Source organism: Globicephala melas, chromosome 11 (genome assembly GCF_963455315.2).
Source record: "Globicephala melas chromosome 11, mGloMel1.2, whole genome shotgun sequence".
NCBI lineage: Eukaryota > Metazoa > Chordata > Mammalia > Artiodactyla > Delphinidae > Globicephala > Globicephala melas.
Genome location: NC_083324.2, coordinates 97545201 through 97565283, shown reverse-complemented (window position 1 = coordinate 97565283; position 20083 = coordinate 97545201). Strand labels below are relative to the sequence as shown.

General features: G+C 44.9%; 1 protein-coding gene across 6 annotated transcripts in view; it reads left to right on the top strand.

The window, feature by feature from the left end:
* Positions 1-16562, top strand: part of RIOK1 (RIO kinase 1) — a 120833-nt gene extending 104271 nt beyond the window's left edge. For 5 of the 6 annotated variants that reach the window (XM_060307660.2, XM_030881487.3, XM_060307662.2 and 2 more), the window contains exons 9-17: positions 579-665; positions 1076-1213; positions 1629-1732; positions 1950-2056; positions 4752-4817; positions 5827-5946; positions 6780-6833; positions 8678-8845; positions 9911-16561. In XM_060307660.2, the coding sequence (XP_060163643.1) occupies positions 579-665; positions 1076-1213; positions 1629-1732; positions 1950-2056; positions 4752-4817; positions 5827-5946; positions 6780-6833; positions 8678-8845; positions 9911-10021 (955 nt within the window). In that variant the 3' untranslated portion in view covers positions 10022-16561. Of the gene's footprint in view, positions 1-578; positions 666-1075; positions 1214-1628; positions 1733-1949; positions 2057-4751; positions 4818-5826; positions 5947-6779; positions 6834-8677; positions 8846-9910 lie in introns of all 6 variants that reach the window. The other variant, XM_030881486.2, reaches the window with a different exon arrangement.
* The last annotated feature ends 3521 nt before the right edge of the window (positions 16563-20083 follow it).

The following is a 20083-nucleotide window of genomic DNA, read 5'->3' as shown; positions in this document are numbered from 1 at the left end:
TCCATATTCTTTGTTTGCATTGGCACCTTTGTATCAAGTAAAGGCAACTGAGATCAAGTTTCCTCAATTGAAGTTTTAAATTGGAAGGTTTTTTTCTCCCTTTCAAATATCTTTTACCTTTTATATATGCTATACCTAGGTGCCATACGCTGGATATTGTAGCAGTATTCAGCAAAGGTCACTTGTTTTGGAAGTCCTTCTGAAATCTCCTTATGCTCAGTTTGCGACTGGCTATGAGTTCACTATTTTTATTCATCATTGTTGACACTGATCAACTCAAAAGATAATTGCAGACATATCTGCTGTATTTCATCGGTTCTAAGGCGCCCGTTTCTTCACAGTTTGACATCTCTGGCATCGAACTATGCCATGGAGGCTATGGGATGTCCTAGTTGAATTGCTGGTGTTTTGCCATCCTTGGTGACGCGTAACGGTGCCGCTGAAAATCACGGGAGGCCTGGGTGCTGTTTCCTCACGGCACTGCTAGTCTTGTGCACTGCAGCTGTTGTAAGTTGTTTTAGATTAGGTGCGTTAGATGACTTGTTTCAGCTTTTCGTTTATCTGTTTTCATATCACAGGCTAAACACAGCAGAGATCCCGTGCCCAGAACCTATCCTGCTGCGAAGTCATGTTCTCGTCATGAGTTTCATTGGCAAAGACGACATGTGAGTGTGTAGGAGGCCTAATAATTACACGCCCAGAACTGTATTTTTAAGTGCTTTGAATTATCCAACATGTGAATATTTCCCATTTAAATAGCTCCTTGCATCTTGTAATACTTTTAATGAATCTTTCCCACTCTATTAGTGCATAGAGTCACTAATTTGTTCTACTGTTTTTAAGTCCCAAATGCTTCAGAATAACAAAGCTCACCTTGTTTTTTGGGGAATGTCTCGTACAGTCAGCTGGAAAAGCATCTGTTTGTGGACAGCTTTTTATTGATAGAACCGTATCTCTGGAGCGAAGCACATTGTTCAGTGATGATTGGTAGAAGAAAAGAACGGGTAACAATGTTAGGAAGCAAGAAGACTTGTTCTGGGTCCGTTTATCTGAGTTCACTTTATTTTTGTTCAAGGCCAGCGCCGCTCTTGAAAAACGTCCAGTTATCAGAATCCAAGGCTCGGGAGTTGTATGCGCAGGTGATCGAGTACATGAGGAGAATGTACCAGGACGCCAGGCTCGTGCACGCGGATCTCAGTGAATTCAACATGCTGTGAGTGTGTGGCCCACGCGCACCTCCCAGCAGTCACCTCGTGTCCTTTGGGGAAATGAACTAAATCCCCGTCCAAGAAGTCCTGCTAAATTCCCCAGTTGTAGAGTTGGCTTCCACAGGGTCACAGGATAGGATGTGTTCCCTGCCTTTGGTGGCCTTAGTCACAGAATTGACCACTCTGATCGTTAGCAGAGCTAAAGGACTTGGGAAATCTTCTCAGTTTTCATCTCTTGTTAGTCAAAGTGGCTCTTCTTACCCACCTCATTCATTTTATTAGTTATTTCCATTGCTACTAAAGTAGAAATGTTTAAACGAGAGTGTGGGCGAGCCGTGGTGCGCCCTAGCCCCGCGTGCCCGGCCCTCATGCCAGCCTGGAGGCAGCGTGCAGCTCACCCCCGGCGCACCTGGCCCACAGGTACCAGGGCGGAGGCGTGTGCATCATTGACGTTTCTCAGTCCGTGGAGCATGACCACCCGCACGCCTTGGAGTTCTTGAGGAAGGACTGCGCCAACGTCAACGGTGAGTGGACACTGGGATTGTCCCGCAACTTGTTTGCGCCGGTGCTTTTCACTCTGGTAAACCGTTGATAGAGAATCTTGGCACTAAATCGTTTGCTGCAGTGATACTGACACCAGTGTGGGTCATGGGGTATTTTTATCTCTTTGTTTTTCTATGAAGGGGTTGGATTAACAACCTCTTCCCTCGCAAAGCTCTCACGAATGTCTTCCCGTGACAGGTTTCTTTCTGAAGCACGGGGTCGCCGTGATGACTGTGCGAGAGCTCTTTGAATTCGTCACGGATCCATCAGTTACACACGAGAACGTGGACGCGTATCTGGCAAAGGTGAGGTGGGGCCAGGACGGGAGGAACAGACAATAGCGGTAGCGATTGCACTTCTGAGGGACTCAGGGCTATTAGGCATGACTTTTATTCATCATGACAGCTTCCAGAGACTGTCTCCTGATTTCACAGATGGGGAATCAAGCTGTAGTAAAAAGCCGATGGTAAAGCCAGGTTTCTTGACTTTAACCATCAGCAAGATACACAGGCTGTCAAATTTGTGAATGTATAGTAAGAAACCTGTTAGCTTTGGGTCATTAATTCCTTTCCCTTGTTTCTCAGAGGCCTTTTTGCATCACAGAACTTTTAAAATTGTGGTAAAATATACACAGCGTAAAATTTACCATTTTAACCATTTTTAAGTGTGTGGTTCAGTGGCATTAAGTACACTGTTGTGTGTCCATTACCACCATCCATCCATGGAACTTTTTGCATCTTGTAAAACAAATTCCGTCCCCGTTAAACACTAACTCGCAGTCCCTCCCTTTCCCAAGCCCTTTCTGCTTTATGTGTATGACACCTACTCTAGGTACCTCGTACAAGTGGAATCATACGGTATTTGTCTTTTTTTGGCTGACTTATTTCACTGAGCGTAATGCCCTAAAGGTTCATCCGTGGTGTAGCATGACACCGCATCTCCTTCCTTTTGCAGGTTGAATGATCTTCCATTGTGTGTATAGACCACATTTTGTTTATCTGTTCATCCCTTGATGTGTACTTGGGTTGCGTCCACATTTTGGCTGTTGTGAATAACGCTGCTGTGAACATGGGTGTGCAAATATCTCTTCAAGACCCTGCTTTCAGTTCTTTTGGGTGTATACCTGCAAGTGGGATTGCTGGATAATATGGTCATTCTACTTTTAGTTTTTGAGGAACCGCCATACCGTTTTCCCTAGTGGCTGCACCATTTTACACTGTCACCAGCAGGCTGCCTGGGTTCCAGTTTCTCCACGTTCTTACATCCTCACCAACACTCGTTATTTTCAGGTTTTATTTTTTGTTTTGTTTTTTGAGTAGCTGATGGGTGGGAGGTGGGGTCTTGCAATTTTGATTGACATTTTCCTAATGATTAGTGATGTTGAGCATCTTTTCATGTGCTTGTTGGCCATTTGTATTTCTTTGGAATGTCTATTCAGGTCTGCCCATTTTTTAATTAGATTGTTTTTTTGTTGTTGAATTATAGAAGTTCTTTATATATTTAGGAGATTATTAACCCCTTGTCTGATATATGATTTGCAGATGTTTTTTCCCGTTCATGGGCTGCCTTTTCACTCTGTTGACCACACCCTTGGATGCACAGAGGTTTTTAGTTTTGATGTCCAGCTTATCTGTTTTTGCTTTTGTTGCCTCTCAGTCGTAGAATATTGAACACATGGCCCCTGAACAGGTGTTCAGGTTCATCCCACCTTTTCACACTCTCCCCTTTCCCTGGAATGCCTTCCCATTTCTACCTTCGCTCGTCTTGCTCTGCCTAGGGAACTTCAAAGCTCAATTCAGAAAGCTCTCGAGGAGAAATCAGGCAGAAATCATTGTTTCCATAGGTATATTTTCTATATTATCTAACTCTGTAACGGACGTAGTCACACTGTATCCTGCTTATCACATTAAGTTCTTTTTAATTTTGTCACCCTCTGCTAGGCTGTGAACTCCTAAGGGACAAGATTTTACTCTGTATCACTGGTAGCTACTCAGTACCTGGCACAGAGGAAATAATCACGTTAATTGAATAAGTAAATATCACATCACTTTTATTCTTAAACTCTTTTTTGTTTTAAACATAACTTTCTTTTTATATAATTTTTAAAAATTTATTTATTATTTATTTACTATTTTATTTTTGACTGTGTTGGGTCTTCGTTTCTGTGCAAGGGCTTTCTCTAGTTGCGGCAAGCGAGGGCCACTCTTAATCGCGATGCGCGGCCTCTCACTACCGCGGCCTCGAGCATAGGCTCCAGACGCGCAGGCTTAGTAGTTGTGGCTCACAGGCCTAGTTGCTCCACGGCATGTGGGATCTTCCCAGACCGGGACTCAAACCCGTGTCCCCTGCATTGACAGGCAGATTCTCAACCACTGCGCCACCAGGGAAGCCCCCTTCTTAAACTCTTTAGCACTAATTTTAATGTGTGAACTTAAAAAACTCTAGTACCACTGTTGTTTGCTTTCCTCTGTGTATTCTAAGTAGGTTAGAGAACACATCTGAAGTTTTACAAAAGCCAAAAGAACCTATAGAATCTTTGTCACCTTCTTAGTGTCAGTCATCGTTTGCTCAAAGAGCTTTCTTTGGGGCTCTGTCGTGCGGCGGCGTTAGAGCCGTGGACTCAAGGTGAGCGGACCCTCCCGCTCCTCTGTGATCCCCTTCGTGGACAGCTCAAGAATTGAGGAAGGGTTCTTTCTTTCGGTGTCAGTTTTCCTTTAATAGATATTTTTGTTAATCGTTTAAAAATTAGTCAAAACAGTGTTACTCTTGAGGAAGAGTCTAGGGATGCCCTGAGGCTAGACGAGTTTGATTTATACTGTTAACCTCTGGGTTCGATGACAGCCTTTTTGGTGAGTTCTACCGTGGAGAGCTAACCTGTACCACTGGAGGACACGGAGGGTGAAGGGCTGTACCCAGAGAGGCTAGAACAGCTTTCCACGAAAATTGGGGAATGGATGTGGGTTGAACGTAAAGGAAAGTGATTTTTGTTTTCTTTCCAAGGCCATGGAAATAGCATCTCAAAGGACCAAGGAGGAAAGGTCCAGCCAAGACCATGTGGATGAAGAGGTAAGATGTATTATCTGTTTACTGACTTAGGAAACACTTGTGTCTTGAGGTCTTTTTTTTTATATTGCTGGGGCATGATCTTAATTTTAATAGATAAGCAGTTTTTCTAAATGATGATATTTCCTTGAGACATAACATGTTACACGATTCAGCTGCACGAGGTTGTGTAACTTACATCCCATTACATCCTTCCACTCAGTGACCTGTTAGCCCCTCGTCCTGCGTGGAGAACATTTTTACAGAACCCCTTGGAGGACGTGATTCAAAAAGGAAGAGCCTGTTTTAGTTTGCTAATGTGAATTTTTTTTTTTTTTTTTGCGGTACGCGGGCCTCTCACCGCTGTGGCCTCTCCCGTTGTGGAGCACAGGCTCCGGCCGCGCAGGCTCAGCGGCCATGGCTCACGGGCCCAGCCGCTCCGCGGCATGTGGGATCCTCCCAGACCGGGGCACGAACCCGCGTGCCCTGCGTCGGCAGGCGGACTCTCAGCCACTGCGCCACCAGGGAAGCCCGCTAATGGGAATTTTGAAGTGATTTAAATGTTGCTTTCAGTCACACTGTAGATTTTAAAGACTCGTGTTTGGTAAAAAGGAAGACTTTTTTAAAATCTTGGGAGTCGGTATATTTTTTTTGTGAAGCTGATCCATAGTAGGCTTTTACAAAATAACAATAATTCTCACAGCCGTCGTGTGTGGTGTGATGGGGGAGTATAAGATACCCCGTACGCGTCAGCTGTGGCGCAGGGTAGACGATGCTCCCAGGAAAGAGCCCCTTCCTCTGTCAGGCACAGCCAGGGGGCGCTTGCTCACGGCAGCTCCTTTCTCTCCCCTCAGAAAGGCTCCATGGAATACAGACGAGGGGAGAGAAGGGTTATTCTGAGGGTAACCGTATATCAGAGCTGAGGGTGACGATGGTGATGAGTTCCTCTGGGACCTGATGGGGTGAGGATGCTGAGTGCGCGGGAGAAGCACGTGAACGAGTCTCCATTGTACTTTCCCTCTGCGTCCGGTAGGTGTTTAAGCGAGCTTACATCCCTAGAACTTTGAATGAAGTGAAGAACTATGAGAGGGATGTGGATATAATGATGAAACTGAAGGAAGAGGACATGGCCATGAACGCCCAGCAGGACAACGTGAGTCGCTGGTTTGTCTTCAGCAAGTCAGCTCGCCGCGGAAGCTGCCGGCCCAGACCCGCCGTCTTGAGTGTCGGCCTCTAAGCTAGTGCGACGGCTCATTCCCTTCACATTAGCAAACCCTCTGCGCACACTGCTTGTAAAGGGGATCAATCCCCTGGTCTTTGTGAAAGGAAAGGACACACTTGAATGAGTCCAACAGACTATAATTGCAGGAAAAGGAAGATTTGTATAGAAGTCTAGGCTATAAATGGTTATTATACTAGCTCCACTAACATATGTGTTTCAGAGTCTGGAAAATTTTTTTCTGCTTAAGGGCCAGATAGTAAATATTTAAGGCTTCGCAGGCCAAGAAGCAAAACTGAGGCTATTATGTGGGTTGTTATATAACAAGAGAGAAAAAACGTCCCCCAAAGTTTTGATGAAATTAAAAATACTTTAATAATAATTGAAAACACACAACTTTTCATGATACAGGTCTACTAATGAGAGAAGAATAGAGTTATTTGGGGGAGAGGAGAAAACATTACATTTAGTTGAGATTCAGAGTTAGGGCTTTCTGTCATCAAATTGATTGCAACTGTTTATCCTTAAAAACCACCAGGCCACAGGTCAGATTTGGCCTGTGGGCCAGAGTCTGCTGACGCCTGCTGTGCCTGTGGGTGAGAACCACACCCATGCTACACACTCTCTGTGTCCCATGAGATAAATGTTAGGCACTTTTTATAATCACACAAGGTATCATTTAGACCACAGTGTTCTTTCTTAGTATTGCAGTGTACTTCCGTGTCCAGTTTTATGTTGATTCTTGTTTTTTTCTTTTTGGTTTCAAGATTCTATACCAAACTGTCACGGGACTGAAGAAGGATTTGTCAGGAGTTCAGAAGGTATGCAGAACATGTGTTACTGTTCATTTACTTGAAAACTCTTTCAAAGGATATAAAATTTCATGTCAGGTGTTATTGAATTAACAGTGGCATAATGTTACTAGTACAGATGCTTTCGAAGTCCATGGGCATTTTCAGAAATGCCCTTTTTATGTTCATTCTTCTTAACCATGAGACTGAAATGTGGAAATGCATGGTTTATTCTTCATTCTGCCCCTGAATTGCTCTGTTATTGTAGCTGAGGCATCGATTCTTTTTGTATCCTGTTCTTCATTTGTGAAATTATTAACGAATAACCGTGTGCTTGTTGATGTTTCTACAACCAACTTAAAGCAGCAGTGAGATCTGGTCTCATCCCAGCACACAGGCTGTTGAAGGGCTAGTCATGCTGTCTCACAGTACAGATTCCTGTAGTGTTTTTTTCTTAAACTAACTTTGTTTTGTCTTACATTTTCAAACGGCAGGAATTGATTCTTATTTAAGCAATAATAAAGGTAGTTCGTACTTCTTTTAATATTCTTTTTTTAAAAAAAATAGTCGATTGATTGATTGATTTGGCCGCGTCGGGTCTTAGTTGCAGCATGTGGGATCTTTTGTTGTGGCGTGGGCTCCAGGGAGTGTGGGCTCTGTAGTTTGCGGCATGTGGGCTCTCTAGTTGAGGCGCACAAGCCCAGCAGTTGTGGCGCGTGGGCTTAGCTGCTCCGCGGCATGTGTGATCTTAGTTCCCCGACCAGGGATTGAACCCACGTCCCCTGCATTGGAAGGCGGATTCTTAATCACTGGGCCACCAGGGAAGTCCCACTTCTTTTAATATTCTTAATGAAAGGCTTGAATATGAAGGATCACGGTTTACATTCTGAAAATTGAGTGTGTTTTTTTTGTGGGAAGAATTGGACTAGGAGAATTCTGGGTTTTATGCAGCAGGTGTGATGGGGTAGGTGTGCTTTGAATTGTAGAGCAGGAAGCTATAACTGGCTGGAAAGCCTTTCTGTACAATCGCCTTTTAAAGATCTGTTTTTTTCTTATGAAAAGAAAACCTCGTGGTTTTAAAAATGCTTCCTCCTGCTTTAAAAACTGCTAAATTTGGACTTCTCTGGTGGCGCAGTGGTTAAGAACCCGCCTGCCAATGCAGGGGACATGGGTTCGAGCCCTGGTCCGGGAAGATCCCACATGCCGCAGAGCAAATAAGCCCATGCGCCACAACTACTGAGCCTGCGTTCTAGAGCCCGTGAGCCACAACTACTGAGCCTGTGTGCCACAACTACTGAAGCCTCTGCACCTAGAGCCTGTGCTGTACAACAAGAGAAGCCACCGCAATAAGAAGTCCGTGCACCGCAACAAAGACCCAACGTGGCCAAAAAGTTAATTAATTAATTATTTTAAAAACTGCTAAATTTCAGGGAAAAAATGAATGTTTCTCTTGTTTAAATATTGTGTTCCCTCTTGATTGGATTAACAAGTGTTAAATGAAATTTAATTCGTAGGAAATCCACTGTGAAGTTATCCAAGTAACTTCACTTTTTACATCTATGTGTATTTCGCCTCTTTCCAAATCCCGGCTCGACCCTCCTGATTTCCTGCAGGAGGTAGAGCGGTCCTGTTGTTGATCTAGGTCACCCAGTGAAGCCCCAGTCCCTGTGTTTGGGTACGTCCTTGAGCCGTCCGGGAACGGCTCCTTGAGGCGTCCTCCCTGGCGTTGATTCCATTGTTTTGATGTTTCAATACAGGAGGTCATTTTTCAAAGTCTGTCTGTAAGGCTGAAATCTGATTTTTGGCCTTAACACATTTAATACCAATAGATAACTGACTGGTTTAGAATAACATGGTCCTCTGATATTTTCAAGGTCCCTGCACTCCTAGAAAATCAAATTAAGGAAAGTCAAGTTAAGGAAAAGACTTGTTCTGATTCAGAAGATGCCAGAAGCTCTCAGTGTTCTGACACAGACTCTGAAGACCAGGAGGACAACGCCTGCTCCAAAAAGCCCACCGCTGACCTTGAAGTTGATAAAAAGGTTAGCCACAAACTTAGATTCCCTTGTTTGTCAGTACGACTGCACAGCCCCTCTAGGCTCTCTGCTCAGATATCTGGATCATAGTTGCTGAACACATTGGTCAGTAAGTCCCTCCACCTGAAGTTTTAGTTCCCAAGCGTGAACTTTGCTTTTGGTGGTAACATCAGCTAGGGATTGGGCTTCTACTAAGAGCTCCTTGGGCACTGCCTAAAGAGAGGGCACACTAGTTTCAGTGCATTGATGAAAAGTGATTGTCATGCACTTGAAGAACAAATGATGCTGGAGTTGCCCCATGGTGAAATACCAAAAAACCATTTCAGGGGCGTTACAGCCCAGCTCCCTGTTTCCAGAATCTCTGTTTCTTCCACTCCTGGCCGTGGACATAAGAGATGCTACTGATGAAACAATCCGTGATGGCTAACTGTTACTCTTTAGTCTTAGCCTGATCCTTTAAACCTTATAGAGTGAGGGTTCCAAGACTTCTGAGAGACATACCCAACTCCCTAGCACATGTTCTCTTTGGCTATCTTCAAATTTCTATTAAGAAATCTTAAAGATAATTTTCATCCCAAATTCTACCACGAAACCATTATCATTTTCAATTTTTTTTCTGTGATGCTCACTTTTTATCTTTTTACATATATTTTAAAATTTAGTTCTGGGGCTTCCCTGGTGGCACAGCGGTTAAGAATCCACCTGCGCCAATGCAGGGGACACGGGTTCGAGCCCTGGTCCACGAAGATCCCACATGCTGCAGAGCAGCTAAGCCCGTGCGCCACAACTACTGAGCCTGTGCTCTAGAGTCCATGTGCCACAACTACTGGAGCCCACGCACCTAGAGCCCGTGCTCTGCAACAAGAGAAGCCACTGCAGTGAGAAGCCCGCACACCGCAATGAAGAGTAGCCCCCGCTCACCACAACTAGAGAAAGCCTGCACGCAGCAACAAAGACCCAACGCAGCCAAAAATAAATTTAATTTGTTAAAAAAATTTAGTTGTAATAATATGAATACTCAGAATGAATTAAATTTGCAAATATTTTTACTTTTTGTTTTTGTTTTTACAGGAAAGAAAAAAGATGGTCAAGGAAGCCCAGAGAGAGAAAAGAAAAAACAAAGTTCCTAAACATGTGAAAAAAAGAAAGGAGAAGACAGCCAAGACGAAAAGGGGCAAATAGAACCAGAACTGTATGATATACAGTGATTTCCCATCACCTGCTCTCTGAGCTGCATCTGGAGGATGGGTTATTGATTTTAACTGAATGGCTATTACTGCAGTGTCCTCGTGGACGGATTCACGTGTTTTCATGTAATCATGTAAAAAGCTCTAAGCTCTAGTGTCTAGGTCTAGTCCCTAGCTCTTTATGGTATTGATAGAGGATTGTTTAAGCTACTATTTTAATGAAGAACTTTATACAATTTTACTTTTGTATATATTTTCTCCTGCAGTTTGGTTTTTGAAGCATCGTAACTGTTTAAATGTATTGAGCAGTTATGTAAAGGCACTTTGGACAAACTTGGGCAAATTGTTTTTGCTTTGTTTGTAACGTGCCAAAGACCCATCTGAAATCATTTGATTATAAGGCCACGGTTTCTATAAAAGGGGGTTTCACTGATTTAGAGAATTCAGTTGTTGATATAATCGTTCATCACAACTTTGTTCTATGTGTATTGATGATTACAATAAGTTACTCTTCATCTTTCATATTCTTTTTTGAGCTAGGACCTCCTAGTTTATAAGCTATTTCACATTCAACTATGAGGTCTGTTCATTCATTCATCAAATATTTGAGTATTTTAGGTGCGAGGGATACAGCAGTAAATCAAAAGCAATTTCCATAGATAAACCTAGTTTCCCTTAAACCGAAGCTTGCACCTGCTTGTTTGAGAGTCAGCGGGTTATTGAGGGAGGGGCGGGCCTACTGGATAAAGCAGACAAAAGTTACTACCTTCAGCTGGTTTGCGTTTTAATAGGAAGACAAGGCATTAAAATAAGTAAAAAGTAGTCTATCCGCAGGTAATATATTCCGGGAGAGGGGAAGAAATAATGTAGAGAAGAGAATGCATGGGGTGGTGGGAGAGCGCAGGTTTAAAACAGGCCATGCTGAGAGGCCATATTTGGGCAAATATTTGAAGGATGTGAGTCATGTGCATATCGGGAGAGAAGAGCATTCCAGGCAAAGCAAACAGCAAGTGCAAAGGCCCCGAGGCAGAAGTGTGTCTGAAATGTTCCAGAAACAGGGAGCTAGAGCATCATAATCACGGGGGGAAGTAGATCAGGTGGGGGTATGTGCCTGGAGGGTTTTGAGTAGAGGAATGGTGTAATCTGACTTCTGTTTTGAAAGCCTCGCGATCCCTGTGGCTTCCAGGGAAAATGGACTAGGAGATGGGTGGGGGTGGGCAGGCGGCTGGGTGTGTACCGTGGTAACCCACGTGACAGGTGACAGAGGCTTGGTCCAGGATGGTAGCAGTAGACCTGGAGAGAAGCGGTTGGATTCTAGGTAAAGCAGGCACAGTGAACTGGATGTGCCGTGAGAAATGCCGATTTTAGTCCTTGAATCAAAGGCAATTTCCATAGATAAACCTAGTTTCCCTTAAACTGAAGCTTGCACCTGCTTGTTTGAGAATCTGTGGGTTATTGAAGGGGTGGCGGGGTCAATTGAGCTTTTAAAGTTTTAAGTCAAATTTATTACGTTCATAATAGCCTCTCTTCCTGACTTGAAACAAGTTCAAAATATGAAGTATAATTTCAGTGAAACACAATTGTATGTCCTGTAAAATATTCTACAGTTAACACAACCAAAGAGAAAACGAAAAAGGAGGCTGAGCCATCCAGTACACCCTGGGGGATTCATCTTCAGGACCCCCCGGTTCTCTCATGGGTTGAGTCTTACCTCCAGCCAGGCGTGTTTGAATCAGGTGGTCGGGCTCCGCAGTGCCATCTTTGGTGAATCGAATGCAATCACTAGGCTTAGATTCAGTTTCTCTGGGCAAAAGTGGTGTCGGTAGGACGGACACTCATTACCTGCTGCCGGGAGGAAGTGGCTTGTGACGTGCCGGGATTTGGGACTGGGGGGGATTCTGATTTGAGGAGCCTTTTTCTGGCAGCTTGCTCATGTGGCTGTTTCCCCGTCTGGATTCTGGGCTGTAGCTGTGGCTGAGTGGGAACCACTGGTAACATTCTTGCCAAACTGGTCTGAAACCGTTTCAATGTTTGTTTCTTGCCAGGAGGTCTGGAGGAAGGAGCGTCTTTGTAGGCAAACTTAACAGGGCTACTTTCTGGCTTTAACTGCAATAGAATTTTGAGCACTTGACAGGTTTTAGTGTCCCTGGATTATTGGTTGTGCAGTGACTTTCCATTTGGAGAGATGAGCTTTGGGGTCTCTTGATCCAAAGGCTGGGACATCATTTTGTCGGTTGTTGATGTATCTGGTTTTCTGTCCTATTTTGTTGATTTTCTAATCCCTTCAAAAATGCAGGTGTTTCTAAAAGTTTACAGTGAGGAATCTGGATGATTTCGTTGAAGCACAAAATCACAGCTATTTCCTCTGCGGCTCTACGTATTCTTCCTTTGATGAAGCAGTTTAGGAACAGAACTTTCCCTGGCCCAGGAGCTCCAGCATTTGAGCCTGGCCTTGGAGTGAAGAGGGGCACAGTGGCAGCTGGCTGCCTAGGTCTGATCAAATGCGAATCCACGTTTGGGGCTGACATCACTTTTTCTTTAGCTTTCTCTACTCCTTGATGAAGATGGACTCAATCGGTTGAAGAACTTTGTAGTTTGGTACTAAGACTTGTTGGAGAAGAGCTCTCCTTTTCATGGGTTGCTGCTGAATTCTGTGCAAGCAGCTTGTTTCTTGGTTGCAGGCCTATCCTGTTTTGTGGCTATGATTTCATTCACCTTTTGGTTCAAAATGAAGAGATGAAGATGTTCTTCTAGAAGCTGGTAAAAATTCACTTGAAGGACATCTCAAACGTCATGGGCTCTGAATGTTGACATTTCTAAAAATCCTTTTGGTTTTCAAGAGCTTGACAGGTTTTCTAATTTTTGGTTGTTTATACACATATAAGTAAAGACCAGGAACATTCATTCAGAGCTTGACTTTGACTTCTGGGGTTTACTTTTTGATGATGAAAGGGTCGCATGAATCAGCAGGTATGGTCTGCTGGTATGGTCAAGGTATGTATGGTCTCCTGTGAAGATTTCCTGTGACCACATCAAATGGCTAAGATTTTCAACCTTTGGTGATCATAAAACAAGAGCTCTCCATGTTCTGTCTCTTGAATTGGATTAGGTTATTACATTCCTAATCCATTTTGGTTGGAGTTCTGTTTTGTTTTGTTTGTTTGTTTTGCAGTACATGGGCCTCTCACTGTTGCGGCCTCTCCCGTTGCGGAGCACAGGCTCCGGACGCGCAGGCTCAGCAGCCATGGCTCACGGGCCCAGCTGCTCCGCGGCACGTGGGATCTTCCCGGACCGGGGCACGAACCCGTGTCCCTTGCATTGGCAGGTGGACTCTCAACCACTGCGCCACCAGGGAAGCCCTTGGTTGGAGTTTTTAACTTCCATATCCTTTGGGTTTGTGTTACCTTGGACATCAGGGCTTTTATTAGTGCTCCAGGGGAAATTATAGTGTTGTGTCTGAAATCATTTAAGCTAGTTTCCGAAGGAAAAGGTATCTTTCTTGGGTCTGTGTTCTCCAGAGATCTTAGTCACGGTTGGTGGTGCTGTGGGAACCTCTGGGCTTGAACTTAGAGAATGAAGACTTGAACTCGCGGAATTTTTGCTTTTTGGCTTTCCTTCATTTTCTGTGTCACTCCACATCCTGCTTTGACTGCTGGCAGCCCGCGGTCGTGAGGAGGTGGCCCTCGTACCGCCTGGAGTAGCCACACACCCACAAAATCCTTTCTCTCTCCTTTTTTCCCAGAATGGCAAGGGCATCATCTGTGTGTGAGCACAGCTATTTCTAGCTCTCTGAGAGCTTTCTGCCCCTCTTATCAACGCACCTTAATAATTTGAAGGCCGAGCAACTTAATCATCTCGGGGTGAAATTTTAACCTTTACACATTTTCTGCATAGCTGCCTTGGAGTCCTAAGCTTGTCAGTGAAAAAGTGGTGGGTCCTTGGGGTCCCAGTGCAGCAGCTGGAGAGGCGGGCAGGCAGAGGATGGGCTGTTTAAAGTACGCATGGGGGTTGCCCTTGAGGGTAGCATCTGCGCTACAGCCGTGGGCGTGAGTGGCTGCATAGGGGAGCATCAGAGGTTTAGGTCAAGGAACTGAGGCCAGGGTTTTGGAAGGACCATCTGTGTTAGGACAGGGCCTAGTTTTAGAGTGTCAGTGAGTGACATGCCTGAATCTTCAGTGGGCTGGGAGAGAGGTGACACGGACGCCTCTGTAATGTAGTGGGGAGGTGAGTGGTGTCGGACGACGTCAGTGCCCTCCGGAGAGCCAGAGTTTAAATGGGGCAAGGAGAGGGGAACCCTCAGAGAAGACGTTGAGGATACGAGGCTTCTTGCTGGTGTCTGACCCCACGTGGGTTCCAGACGGCACTGGGGGGAGTGTTTCAGGATGGAGAAGAGTAGGAAAAGCCCCGTTGTGGGGTTGGATGCTTCTGGGTCTGAGGACCTGACCCCGTTAAGTAGGCAGATGCCACAAGCACGTGGAGATAAAGAGTAGTGCCTGCCTCGTGGAGTTACTGTGAAGGACACAGGAGAGCTACGGGGAGCTTGGCAAGGGCTGGATCAGGCTGGTGAACCTGGACTCCGTCATTCAAGATGGAACAGTCCAACCCCTTGGTGTTCCTGCAGTGATGTGAAAAGAGGTTCACAGAACCTAGAAAGTATCTTGCCTCCCCCCAGAAACGTTGAACCTCAACCCATGTGGCCGCCAGCTGTAATCAGCAGTTTACAAAGTATACAGCTCACAGGAACAGGATAAATGATGCTGGGAGGATATAGTCAACCGAATTTAGAATAAGGGGGAAAAAAAGAAGAGGGAGAGCTATGATAAAGAGGTCTCAGAGACATACTTCCCAATGCTGTGGATTTCACTTGGACCCTGATTAGATCAAACCCACTGTAAAAAGATGGACTGTTTGGGGCTTTCTTTTTAGACAAATAGGGAAAACTAAAAATGGAGGAGGTGTTAGATGGTAGTAAGGGATTGTTCATTTTACTGGATGTGATAGCGGTGTTGTATTTAAAAGTGGTTCTCTCAGAGTATGGACTGAAGCCTTTATGGGTGAGATGGGTAGAAAGCCTGCGACTGTTTCAAAATTCTCCATCCTTGACCGACTCCTAAAGGAAAGTGGTGGATGAAGCAGAACTAGCAGGAGGTGAGTAGTTGCTAAAGCAGAGGAATGGCTGTGTAGGGATTTATTATACTGCTCTCTCTGTAACAATTTCTGTAAGAAAAAAAGGTGTTTTTTTTTTTTTTACTGAGTCAAAGTAAATATATTAAGTACTTAAAACAGGGCTTGTCAGATAGTAGTTCTGTATTACACAAGTATCTATATTTTTATTTTACTCGTTATTCTTTTAAACTTTTTTTTTTTTCTTTTTTTTTTTTGCGGTACGCGGGCCTCTCACTCCTGCGGCCTCTCCCGTTGCGGGGCACAGGCTCCGGACGCGCAGGCTCAGCGGCCATGGCTCACGGGCCCAGCCGCTCCGCGGCACGTGGGATCCTCCCGGACCGGGGCACGAACCCGCGCCCCCAGCATCGGCAGGCGGACTCTCAACCACTGCGCCACCAGGGAAGCCCATTATTCTTAAGTAACTTTTTTTGCCCAGGCATCAAGGTTTAATCATCTGGGCCAAAGAAGTAGGTCTAGGTAGAACTGTGATGGCTTCTGGTACTGGCCCAGCTCGGCAATGTCACTTGAAATGTCACTTGAATGTGAAGGCAGTTTGAGAACTTGTATATTGAACAAATGCTGACAGAAGTTTTAGTGCTGCCAAGCCTGACCCCTTGTTTTAACATATGTCACCTTCTCAGTGACCTGTCCTAACCACTCTGTCTGGATTTGCAGTCTGCCCCCTTAACTAAGGCCCCTACACACCTTATTACCTTTGCTTTGCATAGTTTTTCTAAAGCTCCTCTAACTAACTTACAGGTAGACCTCGTTTTATTGCGCTTCACAGGTAATTGCGGTTTTTACAAATTGAAGGTCTGTGGCAACCCTCTGTTGATCACGTCTGTCTGGGCCATTTTTCCAACAGCATTTGCTCACTTTGTGACTCTGTGTTACATACTTTGATAGTTCTCAAAATCTTTGAAACCCTCCACCAGCAAAAAGATTACATCTCTCTGACAACTCAGATGATGGTTAACTTCTTTTAGCAATAAAGGATTGTTTAATCACTTTTTTTAGCCACAATGCTATTGCACACTTATAGACTACAGTCTAGTGTAAACATCACTTTTTTATGCACTGGGAAACCAAAAAATCCGTGTGACTTGCTTTATTGCGCTACTCGCTTTATTTGGTGGTCTGTAGCCAAGCCCACGGTATGTCCCAGCTCTGCCTGTACTTACATGCTGAGTTTTCTCATACGTATTGTGTGTCTTCCCTCACCTCCCAACCTCTTCCTAGAATGTAAGCTCCACAGGGGCAGGGATTTTTATCTTTGTTCAGTCTTGTATCCCAACACCTAGAATTGTGTCTAAAATACCGTAAATGCTCAATAAATATTTAAGGGAATAATACGTTGTGTTTCTTAAAGGTGGAGCTGTGACATCAATTGGATACACACACCACCACCACCCCCCCATGATGATAAAAATGAAGACTAGGGGTTGATGTGCATTGACTTGTGCCCTCTAGCCCTCCCTTCAGTGACCGGGGGCGCCCACTGTAAGGTGACCGATCTACGCCCGGGGGCTACAGCGCTGCCTCTGCACAGCCTTCTGTCCTCAGACCCTCGGCATCAGCACAGCTCTCCAGCCAGTGGAACGGGTGCATTTTAAACTGGATTGTTGTTTTGACTTTGACCACGTGAGACCATTTGACTGTTATCCAAAGTGCTTGGGCAACAGTGCATTGGCTGATGAGTTCTTCAATCCCAAATCACCATAACGTAGGAGAATGGGAGACCTGATAGGAGCCTAGCCTTATAGTCACGCATTTTCCCAACTCTTCCCAAATACGGACTGAAAGTTCTGAAAACAAGTTGATCTTAAGAGATGGTTCTGGTGGTGGTCTGTGAGAACTGTTCCAGATACAGATTTTTTTTTTTTTTTTTTTTTTTTTTGCGGTACGCGGGCCTCTCACTGTTGTGGCCTCTCCCGTTGCAGAGCACAGGCTCCGGACGCGCAGGCTCAGCGGCCATGGCTCACGGGCCCAGCCGCTCCGTGGCATGTGGGATCCTCCCGGACCGGGGCACGAACCCGTGTCCCCTGCATCGGCAGGCGGACACTCAACCACTGCGCCACCAGGGAGGCCCCAACAGATGTATTTTTGATGTATTTGTGGGGGGAGGTGGGCTCCACTTCCTACTCCACCATCTTGACCTCCTCCTCAAGGGATGGTTCTGAATTTGAACTAGGCCTCTGCTTCCTTGAGAAGCTGACCAACTCCCACAGTGAAGCACAATCAACAGGGCATGAAACAGGACCCCAGCCCCAGGGGTGGGCAGGATTGTCAGTAGGTAAATGATACCAATATTGGCGGTGATGTTGGGAGCCTCCCTCCTGCTGCCGGGCACATGAGCGTGGTCAAGGCTAGCCGGGGCAAGCTGCAGGAATGGATAAGGCACCTGCCATTGGGAGAGGATTTCTCGTCTGTGGATTGCGGGAATTGGACCAGGTAGACATCAAATTTCTCCTTTACAATTCTATTATTTTAAAACGCGTAGCATGGACTTCCCTGGTGGCTCAGGGGTTAAGAATCCTCCTGCCAATGCAGGAGACATGGGTTCGAGCCCTGGTCCAGGAGGATCCCACATGCCGCAGAGCAACTAAGCCTGTGTGCCCAACTGCCGAGCCTGTGCTCTGGAGCCCACGAGCCACAACTACTGAGCCTGTATACCACAACTACTGAAGCCCGCGTGCCTGGAGCCCATGCTCCACAATGGGAGAAGCCACTGCAATGAGAAGCCCGCGCACCGCAACAAAAAGTAGCCCCCGTTCACCACAACTAGAGAAAAGCCCACGCGCAGCAACGAAGACTCAATGCAGCCAAAAATAAGTATAAAAAATAAAAAAAATAAACCGTGTAGCACAGATGACTCTTATTGAAAGGAGTTGCCAATAGGTATTTTTGGGACTTCCCTGGCCATCCAGTGGTTGGGACTCAGCGCTTTCTCTGCCAGGGCCCGGGTTTAATCCCTGGTCGGGGAGCTAACAGCCCGTAAGCTGCGAGGCATGGCATGAAAAAACGAAAAAAAACTTTCAGAGAGAAGGAAAGGGGTCTCAGATGAAGGCTTGAAGAGGAATACAGGATGAAAAATAAAGAAAGCACGTGTGAGGGCAAATAAATAACAGCCGTTGATTGTTAAAAAAAAAAAAAGAAAAATTGTGTTTTACCGGAGTCCTGGGTATTGCTAAACAAAGTGCTGTGGTTTTATCAGGATGCCCAAAGGCCTCAAATTTCGTGCTCAAAGAAGTTTTTCTCATGGATTCTGCACATTGTGTGTTATCTATTTCTGATTATGATTTCTGGCTTTATATAAAATTAATAAAGCAACTGACAGAGTGAAAAAACAAGTAGCATATCAATGATTTAGAAAAGGCCCTTCAGAGGCCAAAGGACCAGGTTAGAATTACATCTCTTAAAACAGTTTGTTTATTAAAATACAGTAAGTGGGTTTAAGGTGCCAGTTATATCCCACAGGCCAGGCTTGCTTTTTACCTGTATCATAGTCTCATAAGGCAATTTTATTTTCTGTACTATGTGCCGTTTGAATTTAACGATGGGAATTCTGTTCCTTGTCCTGCAATAATTTTTGCTCCTCTGGAGGGAGATATTTGCCTAAGTTCTTATCATTAATGTCCTGCGAGCTGCAGGAATGGCCCGTGGACTATTGATTGCACAGGAGGCATAAGACTAGTCAAGTTCATGTCTTTACCTTCTCCTTAAAGGATTAAATGAATGGATCCTTACGACAGCAGGTGCATGTTTGGTGGTTGATGTTTAAATTAATCCTTTGCAAGAGCTCCTGAAGAAAGAGCTCCTCAATAACATTTCCTAGAAGTTGTAATTCATTTAATCAGGAGTTGTTCGTTTTACTTTAAAATTAGACACATACTTGAAGCAAAGAATATCAACCACACACAAAAAGACTCCTAAAGAGCCTTAGACTGGAAATCTGACCTGTTATTAACTTGTGACGCTCACTTCATCTTTCTGGGCCTCAGTTTCCTCATCTGTGAAACGATGACATTGGGGAGATGAAGCCTGTGATCGTTCTTGAGCTGCACTTTCCACGTGGTATACACGGGCCACATGTGACGGTTAAGTTTTTGCAGTGGTGCTAGTCTGGATTGAGAGTGTCAAATACACACCGGATTTTGAAGACTTAGTATGAAAATTATATATATATATATATATATAAAGTAACTTTGTAATTGTTTGATAGTGATTACTTGTTGGAATAATATTCTGCATGTATTGGGTCAAATAAAATAAATTAGAATTAATTTCACCTATGTTTACTTTTCTTGTGGGGTAGAAAATTTTAAATGACATATGTGAATATGTGGTGTATAGGACACAGCAACATACAAAGGAAGGAATGAGCAAGATGTTCCCCAGAATCTATCTCAACCCATCTTCTACAAGAGAGTTTTAATATTTCACATTCAAAAATATATTATTTCTGAGGGCAAAATTGCCATTCTAATTGGCTTAAATACAGATCGTATATACGGTGTATGAGGGACAATAGGGCTTTTTAAAAATAAACAAGTAAAAGGAGACATTAGGACTTCCCTGGTGGTGCAGTGGTTAAGAATCCGCCTGCCAAGGCAGGGGACGCGGGTTCGAGCCCTTGGTCCGGGAAGATCCCACATGCCGCGGAGCAACTAAGCCCGTGCACCACAACTACGGAGCCTGAGCTCTAGAGGCTGCGAGCCACAGCTACTGAGCCCGCGTGCCACAACTACTGAAGCCCGTGCACCTAGAGCCCATGCTCCACAACAAGAGAAGCCACCACAGTGAGAAGCCTGCGCACCCCATCAAAGAGCAGCCCCCGCTCGCCACACGTAGAGAAAGCCCGTGAGCAGCAACGAAGACACAACGCAGCCAA